At 43.6% G+C, this 21,005-nt stretch overlaps 1 protein-coding gene across 3 annotated transcripts in view; it reads left to right on the top strand.

Annotated features, from left to right (window-relative positions):
* The window catches only part of LOC142748289 (CD209 antigen-like protein C), a 110,900-nt gene that overhangs the window by 8,444 nt on the left and 81,451 nt on the right, over positions 1-21,005 (top strand). For all 3 annotated transcript variants that reach the window (XR_012882217.1, XR_012882216.1, XM_075855389.1), the window contains exons 2-4: positions 7,680-7,730; positions 8,930-9,031; positions 17,051-17,152. Coding sequence is in view for 1 of the 3 variants with exons in the window: in XM_075855389.1 (XP_075711504.1) it covers positions 9,007-9,031; positions 17,051-17,152 (127 nt within the window). In the remaining 2 variants the exon portion in view is untranslated. The remainder of the gene's footprint in view (positions 1-7,679; positions 7,731-8,929; positions 9,032-17,050; positions 17,153-21,005) is intronic.

Genomic DNA, 21,005 nt, shown 5'->3' with positions numbered 1-21,005 from the left:
GGCCCCCTGAACCTGATTAAAAAGATCCGGAATCAAAGGAAGGGGATACTGGTTCCTTACTGTGACCTTATTCAAGTTCCGATAATCAATGCACGGCCTAAGACCACCATCCTTCTTCCCCACGAAAAAGAAGCCAGCACCTACAGGAGAAGTCGAGGGGCGAATGAAACCCTTGGCCAGGCATTCTTGGATATACTCCCTCATAGCTTTACGTTCAGGACATGAAAGATTAAATATCCTCCCCTTAGGAAGCTTGGCACCAGGCACCAAATCGATGGCGCAATCGTAATCTCTATGAGGGGGCAACACCTCGGAGGCCTCCTTAGAAAACACATCAGCGAAGTCCTGAACAAACTCAGGAAGCGAGTTTACCTCCTCCCGGGGAGAAATAGAGTTAACCGAAAGACATGACATCAGGCAATCACTACCCCATTTGGTGAGATCCCCAGTATTCCAATCAAACGTGGGATTATGCAGCTGCAACCAGGGAAGACCTAATACCAGATCGGACGATAATCCCTGCATCACCAGTACAGAGCACTGCTCCAAATGCATGGAGCCAACACGGAGTTCAAAAACAGGAGTATGCTGAGTAAAATAACCATTAGCAAGAGGAGTGGAGTCGATACCTACTACAGGGATAGGATAAGGTAAATCAATAAATGGCATTTTTAGAGACATAGCAAATTCCACAGACATGATATTAGCAGATGAGCCTGAATCCACGAAGGCACTGCCAGTGGCAGACCGGCCAGCAAACGAGACCTGAAAGGGAAGCAAAATCTTATTGCGTTTAGTATTAACGGGAAATACCTGTGCGCCCAAGTGACCTCCCCGATGATCACTTAGGCGCAGAAGTTTTCCGGCTGCTTATTCTTGCGCCTGGGACAGGTGTTCAGTAGATGCTTGTCGTCCCCACAATAGAAGCAGAGACCATTCTTCCTGCGAAACTCTCTACGTTGTCGAAGGGACATGGAGGCCCCGAGTTGCATAGGTACCTCCGAGTCCTCCGTGGAAGAGCGAGGAGACGGGACCTCGGGGGGAATCGCAGGGCAGTCAGAGGGGAAAACATTGAAACGTTCAAGCTGACGTTCCCTGAGACGTCGGTCAAGTCGTACTGCTAGGGCCATAACCTGGTCTAGGGAGTCAGAAGAGGGGTAGCTAACCAGCAGATCCTTCAGGGCGTCAGATAATCCTAACCTAAACTGGCACTTTAGGGCCGGGTCGTTCCACCGAGAAGCTAAGCACCACTTTCTAAAATCAGAACAGTATTCCTCAACAGGTCTCCCACCCTGACGTAAGGTCACCAGCTGACTCTCGGCTAAGGCAGTCCTGTCAGTCTCGTCGTAAATGAGACCGAGGGCAGAGAAAAACCGATCAACGGAGGAAAGTTCAGGGGCGTCAGGAGCCAAGGAGAAGGCCCACTCTTGGGGCCCTTCCTGGAGTCGGGATATAATGATACCCACCCGCTGGTTCTCGGAACCTGAGGAGTGAGGTCTTAGGTGGAAATAAAGTCTGCAACTCTCCCGGAAGGAGAGAAAAGTCTTACGGTCCCCTGAGAACCGGTCAGGTAACTTGAGGTTGGGTTCTAAAGGTGAGGTGAGGGGTACTACAAAGGCAGCGTCAGACTGATTGACCCTCTGAGCCAGGGCCTGGACCTGTAGGGAGAGGCCCTGCATCTGCTGGGTCAGGGTCTCAAGGGGGTCCATGATAGCGTCAGGGTAGAAGAAATGGTAGACTAGGTAAGGGCTTGTTATTATGTAATGGCAGGAAGGAGGTGAAGGGAACAAGTGAGCCCTAATCTACCCACCGCCCTGTCCCTGCCTACTTGCAACGACCCGCCCTAGGCGACGGGGTACAACTTGGCGGCGGTCCCTACGCTGTCTAAGTGCAAGGGAGACAAACAGGGAACACGCAAGGGAATACAGTAGCCCACGGAACGCCGCGAGGAAACGGAGCGGTGAATGAGCCAGACAGGATCAGGAAGTAGTGGAGTATACAAACGGGAGCACGGAGCAGAAGCAAGCCAGGGGCAGAGCAACGCAGGATAAACGGAACTGAAGCAAGGCAGAAGCACGGCAGAAGCAGGCTGGAGCAAGGCAGCAGTGGGGCCAGGAATCCAAAAAGAATAACAAGCAAGGAGGAAGAGAAAACGGCAGGTATAAATGGACAGGGGGCGGAGCTAACTCTGACTGTCCAGGCCGCGATAGGCTCTCCCACTCCTGAGCCTGCCAACCTGATTGGTGGGAGCAGGTGTCAGTCTCAGAGGTCTGGCCTCAGGTGTCGACTGATTAATCCTGGGAGTATACCCAGATGTAGTGCCTGGCAGATCCTTTACAGTCACGGTATGATGGTATTCAGTCAGTGTATGATGGTATTATTCAGTCAGTGTATGATGGTATTATTCAGTCACGGTATGGTGGTATTATTCAGTCACTGTATAGTAGTATTATTCAGTCACTGTATGGTGGTATTATTTAGTCAGTGTATGGTGGTATTGTTTAGTCACACTATGGTGGTATTATTCTGTCACTGTATGGTGGTATTATTTAGTCAGCGTATGATGGTATTATTCAGTCAGCGTATGATGGTATTAGTCAGTCACGGTATGGTGGTATTATTCAGTCATTGTTTGGTGGTATTATTCAGTCATGGAATGGTGGTATTATTCAGTCACGTATAGTGGCATTATTATCACTTATTATTCAGTCAGCGTATGATGGTATTATTCAGTCAATGAATGGTGGTATTATTAAGTCACTGTATGGTGGTTATTATTCAGTCACTGTATGGTGGTATTATTCAGTCACTGTATGATGGTATTATTCAGTCACTGTATGGTGGTATTATTCGGTCACTGTATGATTGTATTATTCAGTCACTGTATGGTTCAGTCACTGTATGGTGGTATTATTCAGTCACTGTATGGTTGTATTATTCAGTCACTGTATGGTGATATTATTCAGTCAATGAATGGTGGTATTATTCAGTCACGGTATGGGGGTATTATTCAGTCACGGTATGGTTCAGTCGCTGTATGGTGGTTTTATTCAGTCTCTGTATGGTGGTTTTATTCAGTCGCTGTATGGTGGTTTTATTCAGTCGCTGTATGGTGGTTTTATTCAGTCTCTGTATGGTGGTTTTATTCAGTCGCTGTATGGTGGTTTTATTCAGTCGCTGTATGGTGGTTTTATTCAGTCGCTGTATGGTGGTTTTATTCAGTCGCTGTATGGTGGTTTTATTCAGTCGCTGTATGGTGGTATTATTCAGTCGCTGTATGGTGGTTTTATTCAGTCTCTGTATGGTGGTTTTATTCAGTCTCTGTATGGTGGTTTTATTCGGTCCCTTTATGGAGGTATTATTCAGTCACTGTATGGTGGTATTATTCAGTCACTGTATGGTGGTATTATTCATTCAATGTATGGTGGTATTATTCAGTCACTGTATGGTTGTATTATTCAGTCACTGTATGGTGGTATTATTCAGTCACGGTATGGGGGTATTATTCAGTCACGGTATGGTTCAGTCGCTGTATGGTGGTTTTATTCAGTCTCTGTATGGTGGTTTTATTCAGTCGCTGTATGGTGGTTTTATTCAGTCGCTGTATGGTGGTTTTATTCAGTCGCTGTATGGTGGTTTTATTCAGTCGCTGTATGGTGGTTTTATTCAGTCGCTGTATGGTGGTATTATTCAGTCGCTGTATGGTGGTTTTATTCAGTCTCTGTATGGTGGTTTTATTCAGTCTCTGTATGGTGGTTTTATTCGGTCACTTTATGGAGGTATTATTCAGTCACTGTATGGTGGTATTATTCAGTCACTGTATGGTGGTATTATTCATTCAATGTATGGTGGTATTATTCAGTCACAGTATGGTGGTATTATTCAGTCAGTTTATGGTGGTATTTTTCAGTCAGTGTATGGTGGTATTGTTCAGTCAGTGTATGGTGGTATTGTTCAGTCAGTGTATGGTGGTATTGTTCAGTCACTGTATGGTGGTATTGTACAGTCACTGTATGGTGGTATTATTCAGTCACTGTATGGTGGTATTATTCATTCAATGTATGGTGGTATTATTCAGTCAGTTTATGGTGATATTGTTCAGTCAGTATATGGTGGTATTGTTCAGTCAGTGTATGGTGGTATTGTTCAGTCAGTGTATGGTGGTATTGTTCAGTCAGTGTATGGCGGAATTATTCAGTCAGTGCATCGCAGTATTATTCAGTCAGTGTATGGTGTTATTGAGTCACTGTATGATGGTATTATTTAGTCAGTGTATGGAGGTATTATTCAGTCACTGTATGGTGGTGTTATTCAGTCACTGTATGGTGGTTTTATTCAGTCGCTGTATGGTGGTTTTATTCAGTCGCTGTATGGTGGTTTTATTCAGTCGCTGTATGGTGGTTTTATTCAGTCGCTGTATGGTGGTTTTATTCAGTCGCTGTATGGTGGTATTATTCAGTCGCTGTATGGTGGTTTTATTCAGTCTCTGTATGGTGGTTTTATTCAGTCTCTGTATGGTGGTTTTATTCGGTCCCTTTATGGAGGTATTATTCAGTCACTGTATGGTGGTATTATTCAGTCACTGTATGGTGGTATTATTCATTCAATGTATGGTGGTATTATTCAGTCACTGTATGGTTGTATTATTCAGTCACTGTATGGTGGTATTATTCAGTCACGGTATGGGGGTATTATTCAGTCACGGTATGGTTCAGTCGCTGTATGGTGGTTTTATTCAGTCTCTGTATGGTGGTTTTATTCAGTCGCTGTATGGTGGTTTTATTCAGTCGCTGTATGGTGGTTTTATTCAGTCGCTGTATGGTGGTTTTATTCAGTCGCTGTATGGTGGTTTTATTCAGTCGCTGTATGGTGGTATTATTCAGTCGCTGTATGGTGGCTTTATTCAGTCTCTGTATGGTGGTTTTATTCAGTCTCTGTATGGTGGTTTTATTCGGTCACTTTATGGAGGTATTATTCAGTCACTGTATGGTGGTATTATTCAGTCACTGTATGGTGGTATTATTCATTCAATGTATGGTGGTATTATTCAGTCACAGTATGGTGGTATTATTCAGTCAGTTTATGGTGGTATTTTTCAGTCAGTGTATGGTGGTATTGTTCAGTCAGTGTATGGTGGTATTGTTCAGTCAGTGTATGGTGGTATTGTTCAGTCACTGTATGGTGGTATTGTACAGTCACTGTATGGTGGTATTATTCAGTCACTGTATGGTGGTATTATTCATTCAATGTATGGTGGTATTATTCAGTCAGTTTATGGTGATATTGTTCAGTCAGTATATGGTGGTATTGTTCAGTCAGTGTATGGTGGTATTGTTCAGTCAGTGTATGGTGGTATTGTTCAGTCAGTGTATGGCGGAATTATTCAGTCAGTGCATCGCAGTATTATTCAGTCAGTGTATGGTGTTATTGAGTCACTGTATGATGGTATTATTTAGTCAGTGTATGGAGGTATTATTCAGTCACTGTATGGTGGTGTTATTCAGTCACTGTATGGTGGTATTATTCATTCAATGTATGGTGGTATTCAGTCACAGTATGGTGGTATTATTCAGTCAGTTTATGGTGGTATTGTTCAGTCAGTGTATGGTGGTATTGTTCAGTCAGTGTATGATGGTATTGTTCAGTCAGTGTATGGTGGTATTGTTCAGTCAGTGTATGGTGGTATTGTTCAGTCAGTGTATGGCGGAATTATTCAGTCAGTGCATGGCGGTATTATTCAGTCAGTGTATGGTGGTATTGAGTCACTGTATGATGGTATTATTTAGTCAGTGTATGGAGGTATTATTCAGTCACTGCATGGTGGTGTTATTTAGTCACTGTATGGTAGTATTATTTAGTCACTGTATGGTGGTATTATTCAGTCAGTGTATGGTGGTATTATTTAGTCACTGTATGATGATAAGTGGCTGAAGTAAATAGACCTGTTTTGGAATTGCAATTTGAGCGATTCTCCTAAGGCTGCTGGAGAGTGTCGGGAGGGAGCGTGCACATAAAACCGCAACCTCGAATCCATCACAACTCTGATCGACAGTGTCTAAGGCGACCCTAAGGTTCTCAACAGAGCCGACCGCAAGGTGGGATGGATTTTGCTGCTTAGGACCCAGGTTGTCTTAGCAGAGTTCAACGTTGCATAGGAGGTGCAATGCAGACTAACCTGACAGCCAGGGTATAAACAGAAAGTCCAAATAAGAAGGCAAGCATATATCAGGAATAGCAAAGGTCAAAACCGGCCAGGAGCAGATAATCCAAAATCAGCAAACAAGGGAAGCTGAGGTCAGTTTCCAAAAGGTCCAGAAGTCAGGAGTGCAGGGAATGTAGGAAGCTTGATCAGACACCAGAAGACAAGAAAATTCACAAGCACTGACAGGTGGAGGAGGCTGGGTATAAATACTAATTCTACACCTGAAGGCAGAAAGACAGACAATAGAGATAGGCTCAAGGTAAAACAGACACGCCCAGAAGCCAGAACCATAGTCATGGTAACCTTAAAGGAGCAGACGTTTTCCTGACAAGACCTTTAACCCCTTAATGACCGCCGATATGTCTTTTTACGGCGGTCATTAGTGGGCTTTATTCTAGAGCGCCGACAAACTACGTCGCTGCTGTAGAATAAAGTAAACAGAGCAGGGAGCCGTGAAATCTCCCTGCTCTCAGCTGCCAGAAGCAGCTGAGGGCTGGGGGCGTCCCTGCTCTGCCGGGTGAGATCGATATTAGTATCGATCTCACCCGTTTAACCCTTCAGATGCGGTGCACAATAGCGTGCACCGCATCTGAATGGTTTTGGAGAGAGGGAGGGAGCTCCCTCTCATCTCACTGACACCCGGCGATAAAATCGCCGAGTGTCTGTGTCTTCTATGGCAGCCGGGGGTCTAATAAAGACCCCCAGGTCTGCCTGCAGCGAATGCCTGCTAGATCATGCCGCAGGCATGACCTAGCAGATGCCTGTCCGTTTTAAACGGACAGGCAGTAATACACTGCAATACAAAAGTATTGCAGTGTATTACAATAGCGATCGGAGGATAGGGAAGTCCCCTAGTGGGACTAGTAAAAAAGTAAAAAAAGTTTAATAAAGTTAATAAAAAAAAAAAGTGAAAAAAAAAAAATGAAAAACCCAGCTTTTCCCCTTACAAACTGCTTTACTATTAAAAAAAACTACAATAAAGCAAAAAAGTTACACATATTTGGTATCGCCGCGTCCGTAACGACCCCGACTATAAAGCTGTTACATTATTTAAACCGCACTGTGAACGCCGTAAAAAATAAAATAAAAAACAATGGAAAAATTGCTGTTTTCTGTTAATCCTGACTTAAAAAAAATGTGATAGAAAGTGATCAAAAAGTCGCATCTACTCTCAAATGGTACCAATAAAAACTGCAATTCGTCCCGCAAAAAACAAGACCTTATACAGCTATGCCGACGCAAAAATAAAAAAGTTACAGCTCTTCGAATGTGACAATGGAAAAATCTAAAAAATGGCTTGGACATTAGGGCCCAGAATGCCAGCAGGGGGAAGGGGTTAATGGGTCATATTCAGGCTTAGTGCCTAGGACAGCGTGAGCTGTAAATACGGCCCTGCCTGTGCTTATGGTCGTGGTTTACACGTGAATTGTTTTTTTTACAATGTACAAGGCGTATTGAATCTCATGTTTCCCTGCAGGTCATTCTTAAAATTAGGTAAGAAAGGGGTCTCCGGAATGGTGAGATTCAGGTGAGTAAAACTTTGCGGATTTAGTTGTGACCTAAAGGTCAATTTGCAGTTTTTGCATTTTAAGCTCACCGGCTCTTCTTGCAAATGTCACCGTTACAATTTCTTGTCTTGAGTCCTTCCGTTCTTTATTTTTTGTTTTTCTTCTGCAACTAAATATTTCTTTATGACTATAAAATGTTCCTTTAGGCTATGTTCACATGGAGTATTTTGACGAATTTATTGACGCGGAAACCGCGTCACAAAACTCGTCAAAAACGGTCCGAAAATGCCCCCCATTGATTTCAATGGGAGGCGTCGGCGTCTTTTTCCCGCGAGCAGTAAAACTGCCTCGTGGGAAAAAGAAGCGACATGCCCTATCTTCGGGCGTTTCCGCCTCTGACCTCCCATTGACTTCAATGGGAGGCAGAGAAAGCGTATTTCACTGTGTTTTATGCCCGCGGCGCTCAATGGCCGCGGGTGAAAAACGCCGCGAAAAACTCTGAAAATCGGCGTGCAGGGAGAGGAAAATCTGCCTCAAACTTCCAAACGGAATTTTGAGGCAGATATTCTACCTTCAAAATACTCCGTGTGAACATAGCCTAAGTATGGTTTTTATTTTTGTTTTTTAATTTGTAATGTTTCTAAGCTGGTAAGGCGTTGGGCCCCATGCACACGAACGTTTTTTTTATGGCCGCAATTCACCCGCAAAGCTGCGGGTGAATGTTGATCCCATTCATTTCTATGGGCCCATGCGCACGACCGTGGTTTCCATGGTCCGTGCATTGCCCTGGAGCCTGGACCGCAAAAAGATAGGACATGTCTTATTACGGCCGTGTTTTGCGGTGAAACTCTGCGGCCGTCCGAGCCGAAAATCACGGCCATGCACATCACTACGGTCGTGTGAATGAGGCCTTATTCACATGACCGCAGTTTCGCAGCCGTATACTACAATATAGTATAGTATAAAATGCATGCTTTCCTATGGCCCAATGCACACGACTGTGGTTTCACGCATTTGCGGTCCGGGCTCGTTGACATGAATGCACATCTTGTGTGTGCATGGTCCGTGATTGAGGACGGCCTGCTGATGACACTCCGTGGCCCATCCGTGCCGAAACCTCGGACCGTACACACAGCTCCGGACGTGTGAAGGAGGCCTAATATACAGATCTTTGCTCTCTATTTGGTATCATGATGCCTGTGTCTTTTATTTTTCTTAGAACATCATTATGTGGATAATGTATATGGGAATGTGGATGAACTAAACAAAGAACCAAAACTGTCTGGATCCATAGAAATGGAAGAAGCATCAACAACCAAGGGTAAAGAATCTTCCTACAAGTGTGCAAACAATCTTATTCATTGCTCCAATGCAACTAAAATGAAGCAACTTTGCAAATAGTCTCGGTTAAAAATCGACCAACATTTTGTGTATGCAGCTTCTATGCAGACCTATGTATCTCTATGGTTACAGACTACAAACAAACTCTGTAGTCTGATCCTGCAGACATATATTACTCCATGCCCTCATAGCATATGGAGGAGTGTAGGTTTTCATGGAGCAGCACCTACCATGGAGCACAGAGACAAATTCCACTGTAAGAATGTCCTCTTTAACCCCTTAATGACCAGCCTATTTTAAACCTTAACCTCTTGCCGCGCTGCTCCGCAATAGTACGTCCTGCAGAGGGGTTAGTTCCCGCATCCAGACGTACTATTGCGGAGTAGTTCCCGGCGCACACTGTCCTAACGGACAGTGTCCGGGAACCTGGAGGTCAGCTGTCCCCGACAGCTGACACTCCAGCCTTGCCGCTGATTTCGGCAATTAACCCCATAAATGCGGCGACAGATTGCCGTCGCCGCATTTAAGTGGTTTGAAGCACATCAGCAGCCCCAACAAAGTGATTGTGGGGGCTACCGATGCTTGTCACGGCAATCGGAGGTCAGACAATGACCTCCGGGTTGCCATGTATGGAAGCCTCAGAGGAGCAGCCTCCTGCCGGTCCTCCGAGGCTTCCTGTCAGTGTGACTGTCACATCACAATGACAGTTAGAGTACATTACACTACGTGTGTAGTGTAATGTATTCCAGCAGCGATCAAAGCTGCAAGTCTCGTAGTCCCCTAGTGGGACAAGTGAAAAAAGTAAAAAAAAGTAATAAAAATGTTTTAAAAAAAGTGTAAAAATAAAAGTTATAAGTTATATAAACAAACACTGCATTTTTTTCCTATAATAAGTCTTTCATTATAGGAAAAAAATGAACACGTTAAAAAAAGTACACATATCTGGTATCACCGCGTTCGTAACGACCCCAACTATAAAACTATAATGTTATTTTTCCCGCACGATGAACACCCAAAAAAAATCAATAAAAAACGACACCAGAATCGCTATTTTTTGGTCACCACCCCTACCAAAATAGAGAATAAAAAGTGATCAAAAAGTAGCATGTACCCGAAAATAATACCGATAAAAACTACAACCCGTCCAGCAGAAAACAAGCTCTTACACCGCTTTTTTGACTGAAAAATAAAAAAGTTACGACTCTCAGAATACGGTGACACAGAAAATAAATTATTTTATAAAAAAGTGATTTTATTGTGCAAACGCTGCAAAACATAAAAAACCCTATATACATATGGTATCGCCGTAATCGTACCGACCCGCAGAATAAAATATAATGGTCATTTATAGTGCACGCTGAACGCCGCAAAAAATAAACTAAAAAACATTGTCAGAATTGCTTGTTTTTGGTCACCCGGCTTGCAAAAAAATGTAATAAAAAGTGATCAAAAAAATCGCATGTATCCCAAAATGGTACCAATGAAAAGTACAGATTGTACCGCAACAAATAAGCCCTCACGCAGCTCCGGTGGAGAAAAAATAAAGACGTTCTGGCTCCCAGGAATATGGCGATGCAAAATGTGCAGTCTTTTCTAAAAGCGGGTAACCTCCGACACCATTTATCAGTGCGACGCTGGCCACACATCTATGAATTATTATTTATTTACCGCATTTTTATACCCTCTTATTATGCCCTGATGTTCTCCGCACAGATTACATATATCCTGATGTACTCCGCACAGATTAGATATGCCCCCACATTATAAACTGAAATACCAGCAAAACCCAAAACAGAAAAACTACCAAGCAAACTCTGTGCCCCAAAAGCCAAATGGCGCTCCCTCCCTTCTGAGCCCTGCAGCGTGCCCAAACAGCAGTTTGTGCCCACATATATGGTATCGCCATACCCGGGAGAACCCGCTTAACGCTTTATGAGGTATTTGTCTTCAGACATATTATGTCTTTTGACATATTATGCACTAAAATGGCATATCAGTGGAAAATTGCAATATTCACACCATCCGCTGTGCATTAACCCCTTTGAGCACTATGACTTAATAGCACGTCATGGTGCGGGGGTGATGTATGGAGCGGGCTCACATGCTGAGCCCGCTCCATACGCTGCGGGCGTCGGCTGTGTATTAGAGCTGACACCCGGGACTAACGGACAGGAACAGCGATCGTGCGGTTACAGAAGCCTGTAAGAATAACAATATACTGCAATACATTAGTATCGCAGCATATTGTACCCGCGATCCAATGATCGCTGGTACAAGTCCCCTAAGGGGACTAATAAAATGTGTAGAAGAATTAAAGTTATTAGTGGTGAGAAAGAAAAAAAAGTTACAAAAAAAAAACTTTTCCCATTTTTCTTCAAAAGTAATGTAAAAAAATAAACAGAATTGATATCGCTACGTCCGTAAAAGGCCGAACTATTACAATATACCATTATTTAACTCGCACGGTGAACACCGTAAAAAACGAAAATAATTTAAACCGCCAAAATCGCTGTAGTTTTCGTTTTTACCGCACGGCGAAAGCTGTAAAAACGAAAACCCCCCAAAAATGGAATCAGATTTTTTTCCTATATTCCTATATTTTCCTATTTTTTTTTCAGTTTCCCAATACTTTTTATGGCACTTTAAATGGTGTCAATAGAAACTACAATTCCTCCCGCAAGAAATAAGCTCTCACATCACTCTACTGACGGAAAAAGAAAAAAGTTATGGCTCTTGGAAGGCGGGGAGTAAAAAACAAAAATAAGAAAGCAAAAAGTGGATCAGTCCTGAAAGGGTTAATTCATTTCTAATGAAAAAAATGTATGACCCCATGTGGGGTATTTCCGTACCCGGGAGAAATTGCTTTACAAAAATTGGTTGTTTATTTCTCCTTTATCCCTTGTGAAAATGAGAAAATGCAACATTTTAGTGGAAAAAAATTGTGATATTCATTTTCTCCGCCTAATTCTAATAAATTCTGCAAAAGACCCGTGGAGTCTAAATGCTCACTATACCCCTAGAAAAATTCCTTGAAGGTTTTTCCAAAATGGGGTAACTTGGGGGGCTTCCACTGTTTTGGTCCCTCCAGGGCGTTGCAAAGGCGGCACCGAAAAACAATCCAGCAAAATCCGTGCTCCAAAATCCAAATGGCGCTACTTCCAATCTGAGCGCTGCCATGGGTCCAATCAGCAGTTTATTACCACATATGGGGTATTGCCGTAATCAGGAGAAAATGCTTTACAAATGTTGTGGTTCTTTTTTCCTTTATTCCTTGTAAAAATTTAAAATTTCTATGCTTTTTCAGAAAAAAGTTGATTTTCACTGCCTAATTCCACTAAATTCTGCAAAAAACCTGCGTGGTCAAAAAGCTAACTATAAACCCATAGATAAATTCCCTCAGAGGTGTAGTTTCCAAAATGGGGTCACTTTTGGGGGGTTTCCCCTGCTTTGGTCTCTCCAGGGCGTGCAAACGCGACATGGCACCGAAAACCAATCCAGCAAAATCCGTGCTCCAAAATCCAAATGGCGCTCCTTCCCTTCTGAGCCTTGCTGTGGGTCCAATCAGCAGTTTATTACCACATATGGGATATTGCCGTAATCAGGAGACATTGGTTTACAAATGTTGGGGTGATTTTCTTCATTATTCCTCGTAAATATTACACATTTCTATGTTTTTTCAGAAAAAAAGATTTTCATTTTGACAGACTAATTCCAATATATTTAGCGAAAAACCTGTGTGGTCAAAATGCTAACTATACCCCTAGATAAATTCCTTGATAGGTGTAGTTTCCAAAATGGGGTCACTTTTGGGGGGTTTCCCCTGGTTTGGTCCCTCCAGGGTGTTGCAAACGCGACATAGAACCGAAAACCAATCCAGCAAAATCCATGCTCCAAAATCCAAATGGCGCTCCTTCCCTTCTGAGCCTTGGTGTGGGTCCAATCAGCAGTTTATTACCACATATGGGATATTACCGTAATCGGGAGACATTGCTTTACATATGTTGGGGTGCATTTTCTTTATTATTTCTTGTAAATATTAAAAATTTCTATGTTTTTTCAGTAAAAAGTAGATTTTCATTTTTACAGACTAATTCTGATAAATTTAGCGAAAAACCTGTGCGGTCAAAATGCTAACTATACCCCTAGATAAATTCCTTGAGGGGTGTAGTTTCCAAAATGGGGTAACTTTCGGGGTGTTTCCACTGTTTTGGCACCACAAGACCTCTTCAAACCTGACAAGGTGCCTAAAATATATTCTAAAAAAAAAACTTTGCTTTAATTCCTGTGAAACGCCTAAAGGGTTAAAACACTTTGTGAATGCTGATTCGAATACCTTGAGGGGTGCAGTTTTCAAAATGGGGTGACTGCTGGGGATTTTCTAATATATAAGGCCCTCAAAGCCACCTCAGAACTGAACTGGTCCCTGAAAAAATAGCCTTTTGAAATTTTCTTTAAAATATGAGAAATTGCTGCTAAAGTTCTAAGCCTTGAAACGTCCTAGAAAAATAAAAGGACGTTCAAAAAACGATGCCAACATAAAGTAGACATGTGGGAAATGTTAACTAGTAACTATTTTGTGTGGTATTAATATTTGTTTTACAAGCAGATACATTCAAATTTAGAAAAATGCTAATTTTTGCATATTTTTTCTAAATTGTGGTGTTTTTCAGAAATAAATACCAAAATTATCGACCACATTTTTTCACTAACATAAAGTACAATATGTCACGAGAAAACAATCTCAGAATCGCTTGGATAGGTAAAAGCATTCCAACGTTATTACCACATAAAGTAACACACGTCAGATTTGAAAAAATTGGCTGGGTCCTGAAGGCCAAAACAGGCTGGGTCATGAAGGGGTTAATGACCAAGCCATTTTTTAAGTTTTTCCATCGTCGCATTCCAAGAGCTATAACCTTTTATATTTGCGGGACAAGTTGTATTTTTTAATAGCACCATTTTGGGCGACATATTATTTATTGATTAACTTTTATTAACTTTTTTTTTGGGGGAATAGAAAAAACCCTGAAATGTTGCCACTTTTTTGCGTCTTAAATCTACGCCGTTTACCGTGTGATATAAATAACACAATAACTCATCCTGATGCAGTGCCATAAAAAGGCATATGCATCAGAATAAAGCCCGTTAGTGGCCGCCGTGAAAAGGCGTATTGGCGGTCACTAACGGGTTAAAGATAAATACAACAGTATTGTGGAGTTTTTGTCCAATTTTTTTCACCACTGGACAGGTCCTGTAGATTTGGATCACGTAAAGCCACCACTTTAGGTACCATTCATATTACTGTAGACCTCCACGCAACCAACCGAACTAAAATGGTCTCTGCAGATGTCGTTTTTCTCCTGGGAAAGGGTCTATATCTACATTACAGGGATTTTCCGGCACTACTGCACACATTGGTAAAAGGTTTGGCCGCACTGCACATATTCAAAGTACAGTATTCCACCCCAAATATCTTTATTACGTTTATTTCATCTTTTCTGGCAACCCCCGGGCTCCAGGAGTGCTTCCAGCTTGTGCTTACATGCATGATTTCCGGTCCGTGGCTGCTTTAATGTGATTAGACATCAGAGTTTCTGTAAAGAAAGAATCTGGACACAGGCACACGGGAAGATAGACACAGAGATTGTGTGGAGCAGAGTTGCTTTGAATGCATTTGAGGATCTGAGCGAACCCAAATTACCCCAGATACCCCAAGGCCAGAAGAAGGCTTTTGAAGACATTGGACGCACGGCACCGGATGAATCAATTTCACAGGGGTTCGGTGTCACATGACCAGCAACACAAATAGGAAAACACTGGGCATTTTCTGAAACGTAAGTGAATTGTAAGTGTGTTTCATTGGCACCTTGAGGTATAGCCATTTGATAGATAGTTAGTCCCGGAAAACCGCTTTAAAGAGGCTCTGTCACCAGATTTTGCAGCCCCTATCTGCTATTGCAGCAGGTCGGCGCTGCAATGTAGATTACAGTAACGTTTTTGTTTTTAAAAAACGAGCATTTTTGGCCAAGTTATGACCATTTTTGTATTTATGCAAATGAGGCTTGCAAAAGTACAACTGGGCGTGTTGAAAAGTAAAAGTCCAAGTGGGCGTGTATTATGTGCGTACATCGGGGCGTTTTTACTACTTTTACTAGCTGGGCGTTGTGTATAGAAGTATCATCCACTTCTCTTCAGAACGCCCAGCTTCTGACAGTGCAGACACAGCCGTGTTCTCGAGAGATCACGCTGTGACGTCACTCACAGGTCCTGCATCGTGTCGGACGAGCGAGGACACATCGGCACCAGAGGCTACAGTTGATTCTGCAGCAGCATCGGCGTTTGCAGGTAAGTCGATGTAGCTACTTACCTGCTGATGCTGCTGCAGAATCAACTGTAGCCTCTGGTGCCGATGTGGCCGACACGATGCAGGACCTGTGAGTGACGTCACAGCGTGATCTCTCGAGAACACGCGGTGTGTCTGCACTGCCAGAAGCTGGGCGTTCTGAAGAGAAGTGGATGATACTTCTCGTCAGAACGCCCAGCTAGTAAAAGTATTAAAAACGCCCCGATGTACGCACATAATACACGCCCACTTGGACTTTTACTTTAAACACGCCCACTTGGACTTTTGCAAGCCTCATTTGCATAAATACAAAAATGGTCATAACTTGGCCAAAAATGCTCGTTTTTTAAAAATAAAAACGTTACTTTTATCTACATTGCAGCGCCGATCTGCTGCAATAGCAGATAGGGGTTGCAAAATCTGGTGACAGAGCCTCTTTAAGATTAATAATTAGTTCACCAATGATACAAAATATATCAACTGCAATCCTACAGATGATCTCCTCGAACGGATCCTAACAAATCCTGATAGATCTCATTGACTTACAGTTGCAAGAAAAAGTAAGTGAACCCTTTGGAATTACCAGGATTTCTGCATTGATCACTAATAAAATATGGTCTAATTGTCTATAATTATGACTTAGATAACAAACACAATGTAACTAAACTAAAACACACAAATAGTTGTACTGCTCATGACGTATATTGAGTACATTGAGAAAATATCCACAGTGCAGGGAGAAAAAGTAAGTGAACCCGGCAATTTGATAACCTGTAGATCGTTTCCTGTAGCTGCAAATGAGATTTGCACAACATTGAGGAGGAATTTTGGACCATTTCTCTCTGCAAATGTGTTTCAGTTCATCAATATTTCTATCTGTCAGGTGTCCATCAGGTTTTCCGTCTGTGTTTTGGTATTTGGAATGCAAGAATATCACTCCGGACTGTGAAAATGTAAACCATCCTCCAACCTAAAAGCAAACAAGTCTGTGTAGGGCTTTTCAGTTGGTTCAAGGGCAATAAAAGCTGCTTTTGATGTTAAGGCACATATCAGGTTAATGGCTGGTCAGTGGAAGAAACTGAACACAGGTTGAACACAGAAACTTAGCTTTGGAGTGCAGGATTATTTTTAGGCTGGGTTCACACGAGCATGTTACGTCCGTAATGGACGGAACGTATTTCGGCCGCAAGTCCCGGACCGAACACACTGCAGGGAGCCGGGCTCCTAGCATCATAGTTATGTACGATGCTAGGAGTCCCTGCCTCTCCGTGGAACTACTGTCCCATACTGAAAACATGATTACAGTACGGGACAGTTGCCCTGCAGTGAGGCAGGGACTCCTAGCGTCGTACATAACTATGATGCTAGGAGCCCGTCTCACTGCAGTGTGTTCAGTCCGGGACTCGCGGCCGAAATACGTTCCAGCCTTTACGGACGTAACACGCTCGTGTGAATCCAGCCTTACAGTTAGTTTTGGTGCACATAGGTCTGCATAGGAGCTGAATACATAAAACGGTAGGATATTTTTTTTATTGAAAAATATATTCAACATTTCCTCATTAAAGTATGTTCGACTTTAATTATTTTCTCAGTTTTTTCTGACGACCGGAAAATAAAGGAAAATGGGAAATTTATCTAATAATGTCTTCTTTTTAGACAACTCTATCAGTGAGGATGTGTATGTGAATGTAGAGGGACTAAAGAAAGAACCTACATTGACCAGATCCCTGCAGAATGATAAAGCACCAACAACAAAGGGTAAAGTATATTAACCCCTTAGTGTCCAAGCCATTTTTTTTTTCTATTTTTGTTTTACACTCCTCGCCTTCTATGAGCCATAACATTTTTTTTTTTCTGTCAATAAAGCGGTGCGAGGGCTTGTTTTTTGCGGGATGAGTTGTAGTTTCTATTGGCACCATTTAAAGTAACATATAATTTACTAGGAAACTGAAAATAAAATCGAAGTGGTGTGGAATTGGAAAAAACTGTGATTCCTCCATTTTCTTTTGGGTTTCGTTTTTACGTCTTTCACCATGCAGTAAAAACTACATATTTACTTTATACTGCTGGTCAATATGATTACGGCAATACCATATTTATATAGGTTTTTTATTGTTTTAATCCTTTTACAAAGAAAAATGTATTTGTTAGAAAAAAAATTGCAGATGCCACAGGCAGGGCTTAACAGAGGCAGAGTGAAGGCAGTCCTGGGGGCCTTCATTAGGCCGCTGGGCTGCCATGACAACCATCGGCACTCCTCGATTGCGTTGAGGGGCCACCGATGAGCTGTTGGAGCGCCCCCCTCTCTATAACGCCTCAGATGCTGCGGCCGCGATTGACCGCAGTATTTGAGGGATTAAATGGCCAGGAACAGCGCGATTGCTATTCCTGGCCATTAGTCCCGGGTGTTGGCTGTAAAATACAGCCAACAGCCGCAGGCTATGGAGCACGCTCACCAGGTGAGCGCTCTCCATACTTCTCCCGTGCACCTTGACGTAAGTGCACGTCAAGGTTCGTTAAGGTGTTAAGCTTTGATTTTTTTATACGTTTGAAAAATAAAGATAAATGCAATTCTTAAAAGGAAAATACTAAAAGGTCTATACATTATTAAAGCATAGTGCATGCTGTCTACTCTAATGAGAATGGGAAGAGAGGGATGAAAAACCTATGGGCCTGTGGTGTCATAAACACCCATTGTGGGGGCCCCGATTGATTTCGCTATGTTGTTGGTAAAAGATAACAGTGGTATTGGAATTATTGTAACAGACGTCAGGCGGTTGTTTAATACATCTCCTGCACATCTTATAGGGACAGATACTTTTGGCAAGAACAGAATAATCCACATGGCAAGCCACTATACATTACAGACATATCACTGCTCTGCCGGTGTGTCCTGAAAATAAACGGCTTAGCGAGACGGTGATCTAGGCTACCAAGTGGCTGAACCGTGTGTTATAATGGGAGAGCATACCGCTGCAAGCCGATGCCAAACACAGTAGCATACAATGTATCACTGAATATAGGATAAACACAACGATAAACAATACCACCTTTGTTCTGTGCAGTGGGGCATAGACAACCTTGCTTCGTGGCCGAGGCTATTTAACACGAGTGTGAGGAAGACACCTGTTCTGTGTTGAAACGCGTAGCCCTATGAAATGAAAAATCCAGTCTATGTCCTTCATCCAGCAGCGCTCAGATATCCTTGTTTTTCTAACTTTATCTATGCTACTTATTGCGGATTTTTTTACGCACAACCTGCCAAGGAGGAGCTGCAGCTGGTCCAGGGGCGTAGCTAAAGGCTCATGGGCCCGGGTGCAAGAATTCAGCTTGGGCCCCCCTACCCCTCCCCAACACCACCATCATCAGACCCCTGCGTGCGCCTATGCCCAGACGCCTTGCCCAACAGCCCTCATAGTATAATGCCCCCACACAGTATAATGCTGCCATAGCTGCCCCCACACAGAATAATGCCCCATAACGTATAATGCCCCCATAACAGCCCCATACCGTAAAATGTTCCCCATATCAGCCCCCACAGTATAATGCCCCACATAGCTGCTCCCATACAGTATAGTGCCCCCACATATCAGCCCCCATACAGTATAATGCCCCCATATCAGCTCCCCATACAGTAAAATGCCACCCATATCAGTCCCCCATACAGTATAATGCCGCCATATCAGCTCTCCATACAGTATAATGCCCCCCATATCAGCTCCCCATACAGTATAATGCCCCCCATATCAGCTCCCCATACAGTATAATGCCTCCATATCAGCTCCAATACAATAAAATGCCCCCCATATCAGCTCCCCATACAGTACAATGCCCCCCATATGAGCTTCCCATACAGTATAATGCCCCCCATATCAGCTCCCCATACAGTATAATGTCCCCCATATGAGCTCCCCATACAGTATAATGCCCCCATAGCAGCTCCCCATACCGTATAATGCCCCCCATATCAGCTCCCCATACAGTATAATTCCCCCATATCAGCTCCCCATACAGTATAATGCATCCATATCAGCTCCAATACAGTAAAATGCACCCCATATCAGCTCCCCATACAGTAGAATGCTCCCCATATGAGCTTCCCATACAGTATAATGTCCCCCATATGAGCTTCCCATACAGTATAATGCCGCCCATATGAGCTCCCCATACAGTATAATGTCCCCCATATGGGCTCCCCATACAGTATAATGCCCCTCCATATCAGCTCCCCATACAGTATAATGCCCCCCATATCAGCTCCCCATACAGTAAAATGTCCCCATATCAGCTCCCCATACAGTACAATGCCCCCCATATCAGCTCCCCATAAATTACAATGCCCCCCATATCAGCTCCCCATACAGTACAATGCCCCCATATCAGCTCCCCATACAGTAAAATGCCCCCATATCAGCTCCCCATACAGTACAATGCCCCCATATGGGCTCCCCATACAGTATAATGCCCCTCCATATCCGCTTCCCATACAGTATAATGCCCCTCCTTATCAGCTCCCCATACAGTATAATGCCCCCCATATCAGCTCCTCATACAGTACAATGCCCCCCATATGAGCTTCCTATACAGTATAATGCCCCCCATACAGTATAATGCCCCCCATACAGTATAATTCCCCCATATCAGCCCCCATGCAGTATAATGCCCCCCCATCTTATCAGCCCCCCATGCCATATCAGCCCCCATGCAGTATAATGCCCCCCCCATATCAGCCCCCATGCAGTATAATGCCCCCCCCCCCCCCGCAGTATCAGCCCCCCATACAGTATAATGCCCCATATGTGTATAATAGAAAAATAGCATAATTACTTACCTATCCCCGTTCCCACGCCGGGTGGAGGATCCTTCACCTCTTCCGGTGTGTACTATGAGTGACTCAGCGCAGACAGGCGCGATGATGTTGCTACATCCCGCCTGCCTGCGTCGAGCCGCTCAAGGCACAGGGAATGCTGGATCAATGAGACGTCAGCTCCTTGCTCCAGCATTGAATGGAACCGGAACCTCGGTGAGTGACTCGCGACTCCACAGAGGTCTTCACACGAACCCCCAGGGGGACGCGACCCACAGTGTGTAATGTATTGTGTTGTATTGTGCAGTTTGCGGTGGAGAGAAGAGGGGGGGATGTAATTTAACGGCCCCCCCCCTCTCCACCACTGCACTGACTGGAAGACGTGTCACGTGACAACACAAGTGTACCATGTGACCGTAACCTGGAAGTGCCGGCTTCACGGCACAGGAAATTTATTTAACAAGCCTGTTGTAGCACATCTCACCCAGGTGAGCAGATATATCTCCGTCTGTCCATTCTCAACATACCAAAAGGTTTCTTCACTACAAAGTGCCGTGTTTTTATTTCTTAACCCCTTCGCGCTCAGGTCAGTACTATTACGTCCTGCTGAGCGCATCGTTCGCGCTCAGGTCAGTAATAGTACTGACCTGAGTTAACACGGCGCCATCTTTCCCCGGCGCGTGTTTGAGCTGTGATACCTTCTGTTTCCGACAGCAGGCTATCACAGCTTAGTGTGCAGGGACCGATCGCGGTGGTCCCCGCCGATTAACCCCTTAGAAGCCGCGTTCAATAGCGATCGCGGCT

This window comes from Rhinoderma darwinii, chromosome 3 (assembly GCF_050947455.1).
Source record: "Rhinoderma darwinii isolate aRhiDar2 chromosome 3, aRhiDar2.hap1, whole genome shotgun sequence".
Classification (NCBI taxonomy): domain Eukaryota; kingdom Metazoa; phylum Chordata; class Amphibia; order Anura; family Rhinodermatidae; genus Rhinoderma; species Rhinoderma darwinii.
This window is presented reverse-complemented; position numbering and strand designations above follow the sequence as displayed.